At 34.9% G+C, this 15,580-nt stretch overlaps 1 protein-coding gene across 1 annotated transcript in view; it reads right to left on the bottom strand.

The window, feature by feature from the left end:
* The window catches only part of DNAH12 (dynein axonemal heavy chain 12), a 177,326-nt gene that overhangs the window by 147,986 nt on the left and 13,760 nt on the right, over positions 1-15,580 (bottom strand). The window contains exons 4-11 of the mRNA XM_065935328.1: positions 11,927-12,116; positions 11,208-11,280; positions 10,441-10,599; positions 10,039-10,234; positions 8,309-8,497; positions 6,487-6,643; positions 5,301-5,392; positions 325-503 (exon numbers count right to left, since the gene is read on the bottom strand). Coding sequence (XP_065791400.1) covers positions 325-503; positions 5,301-5,392; positions 6,487-6,643; positions 8,309-8,497; positions 10,039-10,234; positions 10,441-10,599; positions 11,208-11,280; positions 11,927-12,116 — 1,235 coding nt within the window. The remainder of the gene's footprint in view (positions 1-324; positions 504-5,300; positions 5,393-6,486; positions 6,644-8,308; positions 8,498-10,038; positions 10,235-10,440; positions 10,600-11,207; positions 11,281-11,926; positions 12,117-15,580) is intronic.

Below are 15,580 nucleotides of genomic sequence, written 5' to 3'. Positions count from 1 at the left end.
ATTTCAAAGCATATAATTTTCTCACATTGCTTCTGGGAAAATAAACAGCTAACATTTCTTGAGTACCATGTTCTAGGCACTGTGCTAAGTTCTTTATATAAATATTAGTTTTAATCCTTATTGAAGTTGGAGAAAAAACATTGTAAGCACTTACATTTTAATCTTATATTTTTAAACAAGAATTGCTATTAGCAAACTATTTGGTTGGCCAAAAATTCATTTGGGTTTTCCTGTAAGAAGGCCAGTGGAATTTTTTTTTTTTTTTTGACAACCCAATATCTCTTTTACCCTAAAATTCTGAGTATGACAAATGATTCTTCTTACCTTTCATTTTCTTTCCTATGTTTTGAAGCTATATCATTTAGCAAAATGTTTGCAAAGGCTCTTGCTTTGTTTGTTAGGCCTGTCTTCAAATCTTCACAATCCAAACGCACCATAGGGAAATGAACCCACTGAGGCAAAAGCATTATTTCTGAAGCAAAATTGAAAATTTTTCCTATAAGCTTTAAAAAAGGATTTAAAACAAAAATGATTAGAATTTTCAAATTCATCTGTGATTTGACAGTACAGTATTATGGTGAAATTCTTAATTATATGCTATAAGTATAAATTCATTTAGTTTTGCTAACGGATTAAATTTCTTTCCATTGTTGCACCAACTTCTCGCCCCCTGTCCTTTCATTAAGGAATTTACCAATTTAACAGTAAATATCCAATACAATACCATTTATAGCATCAAAAATATCTGGACATGTCACAAGGTGAAAATCCCCTCAGTAACTATTAAAAAGAATATGATCAAAGCCACCTATCTCTCAGTTTAAAAGCAAATCTTTATCATGTGACAATTTGTGTAGCTCACTGATACTTGCTTGGGCCATTACTAACGCCTCACTGAAAATTCTAGTTCAATCTTCAGGAAAATAAATATAAGAAACTTTTTGGTGTTGGTCAAAATAATCCAGGAGAGAAACATTGTGCCCTGCTGTTACCAAAGTTCCAAGATATTGCAATTTATACAAATTCTTAATACCTAGACACACTGGGATAATTTTTCTTATTTAAGCAAGGTAGTGTGGAAGAAAACCTGACAAGTTATGTTGTGACAAGCTTTATGGAAAGTGAAACATACCTGTCAACTTTGGGCAACTTTAACTTAATTTCACAATCCATCTTTAATGTTGCTTCTTTACTTTCCTCCTCACCTCACCTCCACCCCCACCAAAATGCCTCATATTCCTTTTACTCTTCCCTAAGGAGACTTTTTCTTCATTTTCCTCTCTCTGAAAGCTACTTTATTTTTCTAGTCTCCAATATTTAGTTGACTATGCTTAAAAATTTCAGTGTTTAAGGGAACTGAAGATTAATTAATTGGTTCAAAGGCTACACAGAGTAGTCTTGGTTCTTGGTTAAAAATATACCAAGTAGTCAGTTGAACTGATGGCACCAGAATAAGGAGAACAGAAGCTTTTTTATCCTCACGGGCCATCACCCATTTTTTCTGGGATGTAATTAACAGATATGGAAAATAAAAGGTCTGGATCAAAGAAAATATGACACGCTGGAAACAATGAAAATGTCTGAATGACTTCAGGAACGTTTGCAGTAATATTAAACAGTCTAAAATACATAAAACTAGAATTCCAGAAATGAGGGAAGGAGACAAATGTTTTAAAATGAAGCAATAATGTGTTAATATTTTTCAAGTTTGATAAGAACCATACAGAACTAAGAATCTCAATATTCTCAAGAGGAAGGAGTACAAAAGAAACAACAAAAAAGCACTTCACAATCAAATAGCTGAGAAGCAACAAAAAAGAGAACATCTTAAAAGACGTCTTATTTTAAAATTACAGAAAGAAACGCAGAGAAGACTTCCAATATGACAACGTAAGGAGTTCTGTGGACCTGGTCCCCAGTAAAAGTGGTGAATATTAAAATGTGTTAGTTGCTCAGTTGTGTCCAGCTCTTTGCAACCCCATGGACTATAGCTCTCCAGGCTCCTCTGTCCATGGAATTCTCCAAGCCAGAATACTGGAGTGGGTTGCCATTCCCTTCTCCAGGGGATCTTCCTGACCCAGGGATCAAACCCAAGTCTCTTGCATTGCAGGCAGATTCTTTTCTGAGTCACCAGGGAAGATCCTCCAGTATTCTTGCCTGGAAAATCCCATGGAAGGAGGAGCCTGGGGGTCTACAGTCCATAGTGTCACAAGAGTCAGACACAGCAACTAAACCAGCACCACCAATTTGTTTTTTGGAACTAAAAGTGTCCATCAAAGTGACAACACTTCAAAGATTTAATTGGAAAGTGTTTTAAATTGGCTTTTTTAAATGATGAAGAGAGAGAGACAGAGAGATAGAAGTCTCCATCAGTAAGTCTCACCTAATGGGCAATGGAGGTTTTCTGGGCAAAGTCTCTGTAAATAGTAGCTTCACTTGTTACCTAAAATACCATTGTGCTTAGTGGTATAAAGATTGTATTTTATTTTTAACCAAACTTAATATAGTTAATGACTAGAACTAATATTAACAATTGACATTAAATATTTTTCTGGAATTTAAAGAATGCCACTGTTAGAAGAATAGCCTATTAGTTGGTTTTCAATATTTAACCAAAGACATAAAATAAATCTAGATGAAGGCAAAAACAAAACAAAACAAAACAAGGATTTAATTTAAAGCCGCTGAAAATGGTCATAAGAGTATACAGAAAATGAAGAAACATCTATTGGTGGAACTTCATGAAAATTTAGAAAGAAAAGTGAGACTCTGTGGTATTTAAACCTGGATTTCTCCCTCCCTCCCTGCTGCCAGCTCAGAATGTGGAAACTCCACTCCAGACAAGTGCAGTCAAGAACAGAGGGCTCCCTCACCACCCAGATTTCAGTTGGATGGCTTAACTAGTTTTGTTAAAGCTAGGTTCTTGGTGAATGTAATTGGAAGGTGGGAACTCCCTTGTACCACACAAATACCACTCATGGAAGGGAGGGTCTATCTTGGTCATGGTACCACTGAGAATACAGAAACACCAATCCCACTTACCCTCGCTGGAAAGGTGGAAGCTCCATAGCAGAAAAGAGACAAGGCTAACCTCGGGTTAGTACTCTCTACTCCACTGAGTCTGGGCTTCCCAGGTGGCCCTAGTGCTAAAAAACCTGCCTCCAATACAGGAGACACAGGAAATGTGAGTGCAATTCCCTGGGTTGGGAAGATCCCCTGGAGAGTGGCATGGCAACCCACTCCAGTGTTCTTGCCTGGAAAATCCCACGGACAGAGGAGCCTGGCAGACTACAGTCCATACGGTCACAGAGTCAGACATGACTGAAGTGAATTAGAATGCATGCACAGACATTTTGCCTGGAAGTGAAGGAGAAGCATGTCATAAAATAGATACCTCCTAATCTTTTCCCAAAGGAATTGACTTCAGTTGCAATAGAACATGGAAAAATTCAAGTCTAACTGTGCCCTCAAAAACAGTGGAGGTTTTGGTAGGGAGAAACTGTGAGGAAGATTCAGTGATTTGGTGAAGATTCAGGCTAAATCATAGACCAGCTAGCTTGAGACAAAGAGCCAAGGAAGGAGACTGTTGGTAGGATCCCTCCCGGGGTAGAATAACTATCAAACACTGACTCTGGAAACTGCTTTTTCAAGGGAATCTGAATTTGATTACAGTAGAGCAACTTATACCTCTATGAAACTGTTGAAAACAATACAGCAATTAACCAGCAGTAAGTGAAGACTAACAGCAATGTATAGCCAGAGAAAGAGAGAACAAAGACATTTGAAACCGTGGCCTTTCCAGGATGACTTTTGGCATACCCAACGCTGTGGCTCCCTGAGGAGCAACACTTGGTACTTCAGAGGGTGTGGGGAGCGAAACAGACTTCACTAAAATAATCTGCCCAGTCTCTAAACAAATAAACAAGCAAATAAAAATAGCAAACTGGAAGGGAGACCAGTGTCTGGAGTTGCTACAGTATATTACCTAAAATGTCTGGATTCCGACAGAAAATTATGAGACATACAAAGAAACAAGAAAGCAGGACCCATTCACTGGTAAAACAAAACAAAATTAAAAAAAAAAAAAAAACACAGTCAGGGACTTCCCTAGCATTCCAGTGGTTAAAACCTGAGTTTCCAATGTAGAGGTCATGAAAGATTCCCACAGGATGTAATGAAGATCCCGCGTGCCACAGCTAATACTCAAAGCAGTCAAATAAATAAATAAAAATAAATATTTTTTTAAAGTATTAATGGAATTTTTCACAGAACTAGAACACAATTATTCTAAAATTTGTACAGAAACACAAAATACCCTAGATATTGTATTCCTAACTACCTATTCTTCAGCTGTACATGTGTACTCACTCACTCAGTTGTGTCCAACTCTTTCCCAACCCATGAAATATAGCCCCACCAGGTTCCTCTGCTCACTCTTCAGCCATATGGGGTTTATTCAACATTCCCTGAACACCTCTAAATACTTTTGGCCCTGTCTTATGTTACATTTCCTCTCTTCTTCACCTATAAACATCTATTTCAAAGCCCAGCCCACTTTTCACTTTTTCTAGAAATCTTCATCAATTTACCGATGCAAAAGTAGCCATTCCTTCTTCTGAGGTTCCATACCACTTTGTCCCTTTCTCCATTCCAGTACTAATTTAAATATATTACAGTTGGGCTTCCCTGATAGCTCAGTTAGCAAATCCTCCAGCAGTATAGGAGGCTCCAGTTTGATTACTGGATTGGGAAAATCCCCTGGAGAAGGGCTAGGCTACCCACTCCAGTATTCTTGGGTTTCCCTTGTGGCTCATCTCGTAAAGAATCCTCCTGCAATGAGGGAAACCTGGGTTCAATCTCTGGGTTGGGAAAATCCCCTGCAGAAGGGAGAGGCTACCCACTCTGGTATTCTGGATTGGAGAATTCCATGGACTCTATAGTCCAGGGGGTGGCAAAGAGACAGACACAACTAAGCAACTTTCACTTTCACAGTTGTTATTTCTATGTCTGGTTTCCATGTCTAATATAAGCTTTTGAGGATAATGTTTATATATTATTTATTTTTGCATAACCAAAATATTGTTATGTGTCTGAATGTGATGAAAAGTATTTTTGTTGAATCAATGAAAGAGCTAAATGAATAAGGGAATTATTAGATGAATATATGAGTTTACTAGAATGATGTTTTGAATAAGAAACTCTATTAACTCAGACTGACACATTTATTTTTTAGGATAAAAAATCTTAATTTTAAAAATAAATTCAAAAAAGTATTAATGAAAAATAGAATTAACACATACCTCTGTGTATTCATCAAAAGTATGATCCTCTGCCTGAAAAGTCTCCATCAGTTTAACAGCAGTCCCATCAATGAGCCAACTGTACTTTTCAACTGAAAATTAATAATCTAATTTAAATCTCAATAACACTCTTTTAAAAAGATAAAGTGCTTTTTATATAGTCATAGACTAGAGCAGCCTATTTAATTAAATATCATTAATAAACTAATAACATACATTAACAGGAATAGATGTAATGACATAAAATAAACCTAACAAGCAAACCAGATTAAAAGTAAACTTTTAAAATAAAAACAATAGTTTACATAAAATAACTTAGAGGTACAGATAAAGCTTCCTTGGTGACTCAGACAATAAAGAATCTGCCTGTATTGTGGGAGACCTGGGTTCAATCCTTGGGTTGGGAAGATCCCTTGGAGAAGGGAATGACTACCTATTCCAGTATTCTTGCCTAGAGAATTCCATGGACAAAGAAGCCTGAACCTGGTAGGCTACAGTCTATGGGGTCACAAACAGTCACACACAGCTGAGTGACTAATATTTTCAACACTACTCTGAACTAATGCTTTTAAGAGCTTCCCAGATGGTGCAGTACTTAAGAATCTGCCTGCCAATGCAGGAGATGTGGGTTCAATCCCTGGGTCAGGAAGATCCCCTGTAGCAAAAAAATGGGAACCCACTTCATTATTCTTGTCTGGAGAATTCCATGGACAGAGGAGCCTGGAGAGCTACAGTTCATGGGATCGCAAAGAGTCGGACATGACTGAGCGACTAACACTTTTACAAATAAGCCAGTTTATAAAAGGTTTTGGTTAACAAAATGTCAAATAACAACTATTTATCCTGACCCCATAACATACTTCAAGAGATGATTAAGCTGAAATAGTTAGAAATTACCTTGTTTTTGCCCTTGATTTAACTTTCTGCTTATATCAACATCCTTTCTCTCTATGTTTTGATTTTATGGCCCTGCTCCAGTTAATATTCACCCTTTGGACTGAATAACAGAATTCAAGTTTCTTGGGTTTGATTCATGACTCTGTCAGAAGCCATGCCTATGCTCACTTCTTGCTCTCTCTGGTCTTTCATAACAGATCCAGACAACCAAATATCTGACAAAATTCTAGTAAAAATAAAATGGCATTCTTTTATCACAAAAAAAGAGATATATTTGTGTCATATATACCGTATGTCTCATAATGTTTTCTTGGGCCTTCTAAGTTACGATGTACTGCCACCTTCAGCGTATCAAGAGCCCATTGTAACACGTGTTCAGGAAGTTCTGTGTCAAGATTCACAGGTGCTGAAGTTCCTGATAGCCAAGAGGGTACTGTTTGGACATTCTAACAGATTTAAAATGACAATTCATGAAATAAATATCTGTACAGCTGATCTATATGTAGATCTTATACTTAAATTTATTTCAGGTTTCAATGGTTCAGGAAAAGATAACTTGATGCAAAATAATGATTTAAAATATAAAACCCTAGTTGGCTTAGTTTTTTATCATTCAACAAATATCTATAAGGAATTATAATGTTGAAGTGGTTATATTAGAAAGCCCTAGAAAGAATACACATCACTTGGATCTTGCCTTTAAGAGTTCACAACTCAGTAGGGAACATGAAACACATAAAATATCAATTGGTAAATATATATATATTCATAACTACATCATAAAATTAACATACATATATATAAATTCATAACTACAATAAAAGTTCTAAAAAGAAAAATGTCATCTCAAGCCAGGAAACTTTCTCAAAGAGAAAGCACTTTTAACTTACAAAAATTTGGAGGATGAAAAGAAAACAAGTTAAATACATATACATTTTATAGAGCTTATATTCAACTAAAAAGTTTTTAAAAGAGCCATATGACATCACCTTTATGACAGAAAGCAAAGAACTAAAGAGCCTCTTGATGAAAGTGAAAGAGGAGAGTGAAAAAGCTGGCTTAAAACTCAATATTCAAAAAACTAAGATCATGGCATCTGGTCCCATCACTTCATGGCAAATAGATGGGGGAAACAATGGAAACAGTGACAGACTTTACTGTTTTGGGCTCCAAAATCACTGCAGATGGTGACTGCAGCCATGAAATTAAAAGACATTTGCTCCTTGGAAGAAAAGTTATGACCAACCTAGACAGCATATTTAAAAGAAGAGACAATAGTTTACCAACAGAAGTCCATCTAGTCAAAGCTATGGTTTTTCCAGTAGTCACGTATGAATGTAAGAGTTAGACTATAAAGAAAGCTGAGTGCTGAAGAACTGATGCTTTTGAACTGAAGTGTTGCAGAAGACTCTTGAGAGTCCCTTGGACTGCAAGGAGATCCAACCAGTCAATTCTAAAGGAAATCAGTCCTGAATATTCATTGGAAGCACTGATGCTGAAGCTGAAGTTCCAATACTTTGGCCACCTGATGAGAAGAATTGACTCATTGGAAAAGACCCTGATGCTGGGGAAGATTGAAGGCAGGAGGAGAAAGGGACGATAAAAGGATGAGATTGTTGGATGGCATCACAACTCGATGGACATGAGTTTGAGCAAGCTCTGGGAGTTGATGGACAGGGAAGTGGTGTGCTGCAGTCCACAGGGTCGCAAAATTTGGACACGAAAGAGCAACTGAACTGAACTGAAAGAAATCTGATGAGTAGAGTCACAGATGTAGAAAAAAACCTTTTGGCTACTAGAGGGTAAGGGGGTGGAGGGATAAATTGAGAGGCTGGGATTGACATATACACACTAATACATATATGTATGTATGTGCATATATATATAATAGATAACTAATGAGGATCTCTGTATAGCACAGGGAACTCTACTCAGTGCTCTGTAATGATACACATGGAGAAAGAATCTTAAAAAAAAAACAAGTGGATATACATATATGCATAACTGATTCATTTTGCTGTACATTAGAAACTAACAACATTGTAAATCAACTATACTCCAATAAAAAATTTTTTTAAAAAGAAACCCAATGAATAAGGATAAAGACTTACCTGCAGAGCTTCAGCTATTCGCTCAACCAAACCAAAGACAACATCTTCCAAATCTTGAAAAGTAGGATAAAATTCCATTTTATCATCATCAAAGGTCAATTCCATCTTAAATATCGGCAGCCCTCGTTGATCTTCTGGGTCAAAGAGTTTTACAAATCCTTCTACAGTTCTCTTTAAGAGATCTTTTAGCTGCATGATACCATAAGTTATTACTACTTTAGAAAGTACAAAGCTTTAACTAAAAGTTTAGATCAGTGAGCTAATGCTTATAATTAGTTCATTTTACCAATCCATTTAGTCCTGAAAATTATCTTCATTCATATGTTCTTAATACAGTTTAAAATAGAACAATACATGCAAACTTTAATTTTTCTATAGAATATCAACAGTCTTAAAATGTCAACTTAGAATCTTCCACATTCTTTAGTAATTTTGTCCCTGGTACAGAAAAAGTTCCAGAAGACCCAACAGCATGGTAGAGACTGAGGGGTGGAGAGGCCTGAAACCCAGTTTGGGGGGTGTCATGAGGTGACGGGCTTCCCTTGGGGCTCAGCTAGCAGAGAATCCGTCTGCAATGCAGGAGACCTGGGTTCGATCTCCAGGTTGGGAAGATCCCCTGCAGAAGGGAAAAGCTATCCACTCCAGTATTCTGGCCTGGAGAATTTCATGGAGTCACAAAGAATCAGAGAGGACTGAGCAACTTTCACTTTTCACTTTTACTTTCAAGAGGTGATATGTATTTGGGGCAAGTGAGAGTGATGTACTAAAGCTAGCTCCTATAATTACAAGAGCTAATTGTTAAACATTCAAGAATTCTGTGAGCCAGATACTAAACTCTTGGAGGCCTGAAAATCACCATGGTAGGAATATTTCTACCATGGAAATTGGCAAACACTACACATCAGGATTTTTTCTCCTGGAGCATCAAATTTCCAGCATATCATTACTTGAGAGTGAAGCCACTGGAACTTAGAAATGTGCACTGTAAATTACCAAAGGATGGATAATACTTTCTTATATATAACCAATTATTAGAAATGTAAACAAAGTAGACAAACATAGATTTAAATAAACTTCACAATATTTTTCATCTCTTAACTTATCATTTAATCATAGTCCTCTTAAGAGGATAAAGGCAAAAAGGAAATCATGTATACTTATTACAGTGTTACATATCAGATTTATATATATATGTATACACATATATATTACCTTTAAAAAAGCAAACTTTATGGAATCTTTGGAGATCTTTACAAAAAGGAAAACTTTTTATTCAAAATTATTTTTCTAGGGTTATATTTTTCCAATAGTAAAAATTCAAGGAGCCAATAAAATAATTGTATAAAATTCATATCCTCTGTCATTTAAAAATGATCAATAACATCTCAAATCAAGATTTTACTAAGAAAAAAATGATAATCAATTAACTTGGAATTTCATAAGTTCAAAAATACATTCTCTAGGATACTCCTTTTATTAATTTACTTTAATAAAGCTATAGATAATTAGCTTATAGCCCTTAAGCATGAGTCCAGTAATCACTCATAATATTGACACATACTTCTAGAGTTACCTCTCATTTTATACTGCTTCCAGAAATGAAGTAGTTCAGCTAAACTAGTAAAAGTCTCTCTTACTTTATTTCAAAATAATTACATAGCACTATACCTCATAAAATGTTAAATTAACTTTAATAACATTATCATTTAAAATATACAAAATCTGTTTACCTGATTTGACATAAGTGTGGAAACGCAGTTATAAAATGCATCGAGTTTCTCAGGTTTAATGCCTTCTAGTGCCTCCTTCTTGGTGAAGAGATTTATAACCTTTGGGTACCAAGTATTCATTATCTTCTCTTCTGCCTTTCTAGCTTGTATTGATAAATCACTTCTTAGTGATTCACAATCAATTGGGCCTTTACCTCTATTTATGAGAAAAAGAATGATTTTAAAGCAAACAAATTGGTCATGATACAAAATAAGTGAAGCAAGTAAGATAAGCTAAAATTTTTTTTAATGTAAAAACTCCTAAATATTTATCAGTTACAAAAATTATGTAGTCAAAAATATAAAGACTCAAACAGAAGACATTCAAATTTCAAATGTTAATTAATAAATATGGGATTTTACCTAATTCCAGTTAAGTCTAGCAAAACTGTATTGGCAAATGTTGTATAACCAAGGTCCAGTAACATTTTCATGGTTGGATGAACAATGTGCAAATTAGCTAATATTTGGTTTCTTGTCTGCAGATAGTTAGAATGCCAAGGCTTAGAATAATCCAGGCCACTGGAAAAGCAAAACACTGCATCAAAACAGGATTCAAATGACACATTCTAAATTTCAGTAAGTAATATTTATGGCATAGAAATAGTATCAAAGTGAGAAGACTGGGGATTGAGAAGAGAGAAATGTGGTCAGCAATGGGAAACTTAGTAGATAAGCATGTAACAAAAATACATCAAGATCTTGAGAGTTCATTATCTTCAGAGAGAATAAAGAGATCATTGGTGCATAAGGAAGGATGATGGGCCATGCATGAGTTCCTTAACTTCCACTGAGCTCTGGCTCAGTTATCCTATATAAACAAACTTGGTCCCTAGGACTGGGAAGAAGAGATGGAAAAATCTGTCTGGCATACTCCAAAGCTTACTTATAAAAAACCAAGTTGAGTTATACATCCATAAAGTTTCTCATAAGTGTATAATCAACAACTAAGTAAGTCCAATGTAGAGGATACACTTAGGGGAGGGAAAAAACAGTATTACAATTCTTTTACATGTTTTCAAAACACTTTGAGCTTCATAATTTTAGCCTTGACTGTAAGATCGATCAGTTTATTTTCAGTCTATTATCAAAACCTAGATGCAGTACTGCTTTTTAAAAGATTTACTCACACAGGGGATTCAGGTAAAGGGCCACCTTCATCTTCAAGCCAATTAATATCAGGTTTCACAAGAACACTCCTCACTGAAAAAAAAAAAAAAAAGACAGTATTTTATAGATAGATAAATACTTCTTGAAAATCTTTGCAAGAACTAACTGAAAGTTTCAACTTTTGATAATGAGTAGTATAGTTTAATATACATCAAAATGAGTATAAGAAAAAAGTCCCTTGTTTGAAAGAAAATTAAGCTTTTGGTACTATTTTGACCCTACTTTGAAAGTGAATTTAAAGACAGTAAAGCTTTAATAAGTCCTCAACTATTTTCATCTTATCTATACCAAGGTCACTGGCATAATAACTTAAAAAATTAATCCAATTAAAAATTTCAAAGGTTATTTCTCTAATAAATCTCCCCAAACACACTAATATTTTCTTACAATCCTATAAGTAGCATAACTACAACCATAAAGACAAAGTAAAAAGTTTAAAAAGTATTAGTTAATAAGCACATTAAAAATCACAAAAAGTGCCCTTAAAAACGGTGCCCATTAAAAAAAAAAAAAGAAATGGTGCCCATGAATTACAAAGATTTGATTAGATTATAGGCTCAAAATAAAAACTCTAAAAATACATACAGCTAAACATATAATGTTTATTATTTATATTTCTGCTTTTGATTGGGATAGGCAGGGGAACAAGCAAGCTTGGTGTGTGTTAAATGCAACTTACCCAAATATCTCTTCATACTTTTTTCAAAATCACTTGACACCTCGTTTATGAGACTTTGAACAAGTTTTTCTCGTTCTTTCCCTTCCTTCAAAGACTCAGGAACCAGCATTAACATGTGATCCAGCCATTCCTGCTGAATAGGTACTATCGGACTACTCTCTACACATTGCTTCAAATAAATATAGTTGAACTGAGAATATAATAAGAAAAAAATAAATGTCCTAAATAGTATAGCCTTTCAATGATATATGTGCAAATGTAGCACTTCGGAATAAAAATATTATAAAAAATAACATGCCTTTAGAATAAAAATATTTTACCCCAAAGCATGACCTACAAAGAAACTATTTTATATATTTATTTATGATGAGTTCTCTCCAAACTAATGTTTTTAGTATTCTCTTCACTTTCTCAAGGCAAAACAAAGATTCTTTGTCTAACTTACTATTCCTTCATTTGACAAATACTCATTAATTCAACAAATATAAAGGTATTGTTCCAAATGCTCAGGATTTAGTAGTAAACAAAGCCCCAATCTCTTGGGAGATAATATTCTGGTACAATAGCATCATAATATAATTTCATAAATTCTCCTATAACAAAGAGTAGTCTGACAAAAATAGACATAAACAAATGGAAAGATAGTACCTGAGCTTGGCAAAGATGTTTTAACATCACAAAAATTTTAATTTGTCCCCCAATCAATTTAATGCAATACCAATAAAAGTACACATATTTTTAAGGAACTGGACAAGTTGAGCCTAAAGTTCAAGTGGAAAAATAAACATGTGAGAATAGCCAAGAAATCCCTGAGAAAGAAAATTTACAAAGAAGAACTTGTCTTAGGAGACATTAAAACATACTATAAAGTCTCCCTAATGAGAATAGTGTGATGTAGGTACATGAATAGACAGACCACTGTGAAAAAAACAAACAAAAAAAAGAAAGTCCAGAAATAGATACAACACATAGGAAAATGTAGCATATAATAAATGTAGCATCCTAATCACTGAAGCAAAGATGAAGATTTTAATAAATATTTCTGGGACAACCAGTCAGCCATTTGGAAAAAGATTAATTTAACAGATATCTTCCAACATACAGAAGAATAAATTCCACATAGATTAGGAATTAACTGAAACAATAAAACTATACAAGGCCTAGAAAAAATTGATAAAATTCTTTTACGTTTGAGTGTAGGGAAAAACTTCATAACTATGATTCAAACTCCAGGTGTAGGAAAGAAAAAAATAATTAACAAATTCTGACTGCATAAAATTAAAATGCTTGCATGGCAAAAACCCATCATAATAAAAGAGGTCAAAAGATAGCTGACAATCTGGGAGAAAATATTTGCAACATATATCTCAGATAAAATGGAAAGAATGCTTAAAAATTTAGGAGATGAGTAAAACTTGAGGACATTATGCTAAATGAAATAAGCCAATGACAAAAAATACCTTATGATTTTACTTACATGAGGTATTTAGAGTAGTTTAAGTACATAAAACAAAAAATAGAATGGTACTTGGCAGGGACTAGGGGGAGAAGGAAATGGGGAATGTTTAATGAGTGTAGAGTTTAATGAGTGTAGAGTTTAATGAGTGTAGAGTATCAGTTTTGCAAGATGAAAATATTGTGGAGATTGGTTGCACAACCATGTGAAAATACTTAATACCGCTGAACAGTGTACTTTAAAATAGTTAAGATGGTAAATTTTATGTTATGTGTATTTTACTACAATTTTTTTTAAGTTTTAAATAAAAGGGTGAAATAAATAGAAAAATGAACAGGAGAAATGAACCACAATTTCACAATAAAAATATTAACAAAAATGGCTCTTAACCATATGAAAAGGTGTTTGATCTTCATAATTAGAGAAAGCAAATTTAAACTACATTGAGATACCATTTGTCACCTTTCAGACTGACAAAAAATAAAAATATGACCTCTATAATCTGTGGTAAGACTATGGTGAATCAAGCACTCTCACAAGTTGCAAGTAGGAACACAAACTGGCACAAACCTTCTTGAGAGAAACTTTGCCGTTTCTAACTACACTACATATTGATCCAGAAGTCCCACTTCTAGAAATTGAAAATGTACCTCCAACAATATGAAAACACACTTAGACGAGGTTATTCATTGCAACAGAATGCTAGAAATATTTGAGAGTGGCTGAATAAATAACTCACTGGTGTGTTCTGTGCAGCAGTAAAAAAGAATGAGGAAATCAAGTGAGCACATCTGAAGCCTTAAACTTACACAATGTTATACGTTGATTACATCTCAGTGAAGCTGGAAGAAAATGTAGATCTCTATAAATGTACATGGGGTGATCTCTGGGGTGTACTGTGAAGTTAAAAAGCCAAAGAATATAGTACGATGCATTTTGTGTAAGATAAAAAGGAAAATAAGAACATTTATCTACTTCTTCATGAAATATTAAACGCAGGAAGGATAAACCAGAAATCAATGTCATCAGTTATTTAAGAGGGAGTGGGTATTAACAGACAGAAAGCACTGGGTGGAGGAACAGGGTAGAAGGGAGGAAGGATGCGTCTCTGAGTACAGATTTGGATGCAGTTCTGACTTTAAAATATGCTAGTGTTTCACATGCTCAAAAACATGAATAAAGAAAATCAGTAAGGATGAGAGTAAAAAAAAGCCAAAATGAAAAAGAAAGAAACAAATGAACCTAAATAGATTTCAAATTAAAAACACAGTCACATTGAAAGGAGTGTAGAACTAACCAAACTAATTTCTGAACACAGTATTTTGATATACACCTTCAAGCTAAGTATATAAAGCTATAGACAAATATTGAACTACAGTGAGTAGATTTCTCACATGAGTTGGCAATTTAAAAACTGTTTACATGTATTACAGAATTTAGTAAAATAAGTAAACATATTATGGTTCATAAAATTCATGTTTCTGAATGTGAGAGAAGGGAGTAACAAAGAGGGAAAGGCTAGAACTCTGTGATTGTGAATTGGAATAGGAGGCATACCAGCATAAACTCAAGGCTTTCAAGACAGACAAATGACAGAGGGAAGGATGGAGGGGTAGATAAGTAGATAAATAATTCCCTGGCTCTTTCTGCTGAAGGACCCAAGAAGCAACTGCATCTCAGTTACATAGTTTACACTTATGCCCCAATTTCTAAATGCCATTCTCTACTAAAAAAGATCCAAGAATCCTTGGAGAAGTGACGATTTCAGCATTAGAACAGGAAAAGTACCGTATAAGGCTGGAACATCTTATTGTGTTGATGGGATAAGCTAAAAAGAACATAAGAGGCAACTTGATGTGCTCCCAGTGGCCAAATTTGGGGCAGCTGAACATCAAAACAGACCACAATAACAACACATTAAATTCAATAGCTAAAATAAGACTCCATAGTCCAGGCATGCTAAGTTGCTTCAGTTGTGTCCAACCCTTTTCAACCCTTTGGACTGTAGCCACCAGGCTCCTCTATCCATGGAATTCTCCAGGCAAGAATACTGGAGTGGGTAGTCATTGCCTTCTCCAGGAGATCTTCCCAACCCAGGTATTGAACCCACGTCTCTTACATCCCCTGCATTGGCAGGCAGGTTCTTTACCGTTAGCGCCACCTGGGAAACCCATAGCCCATATACTGCTATATAAATG

Source organism: Muntiacus reevesi, chromosome 4 (assembly GCF_963930625.1).
Source record: "Muntiacus reevesi chromosome 4, mMunRee1.1, whole genome shotgun sequence".
NCBI lineage: Eukaryota > Metazoa > Chordata > Mammalia > Artiodactyla > Cervidae > Muntiacus > Muntiacus reevesi.
Note: the sequence above shows the minus strand (reverse complement) of the source record. Positions and strands in the feature narration are given on the sequence as shown.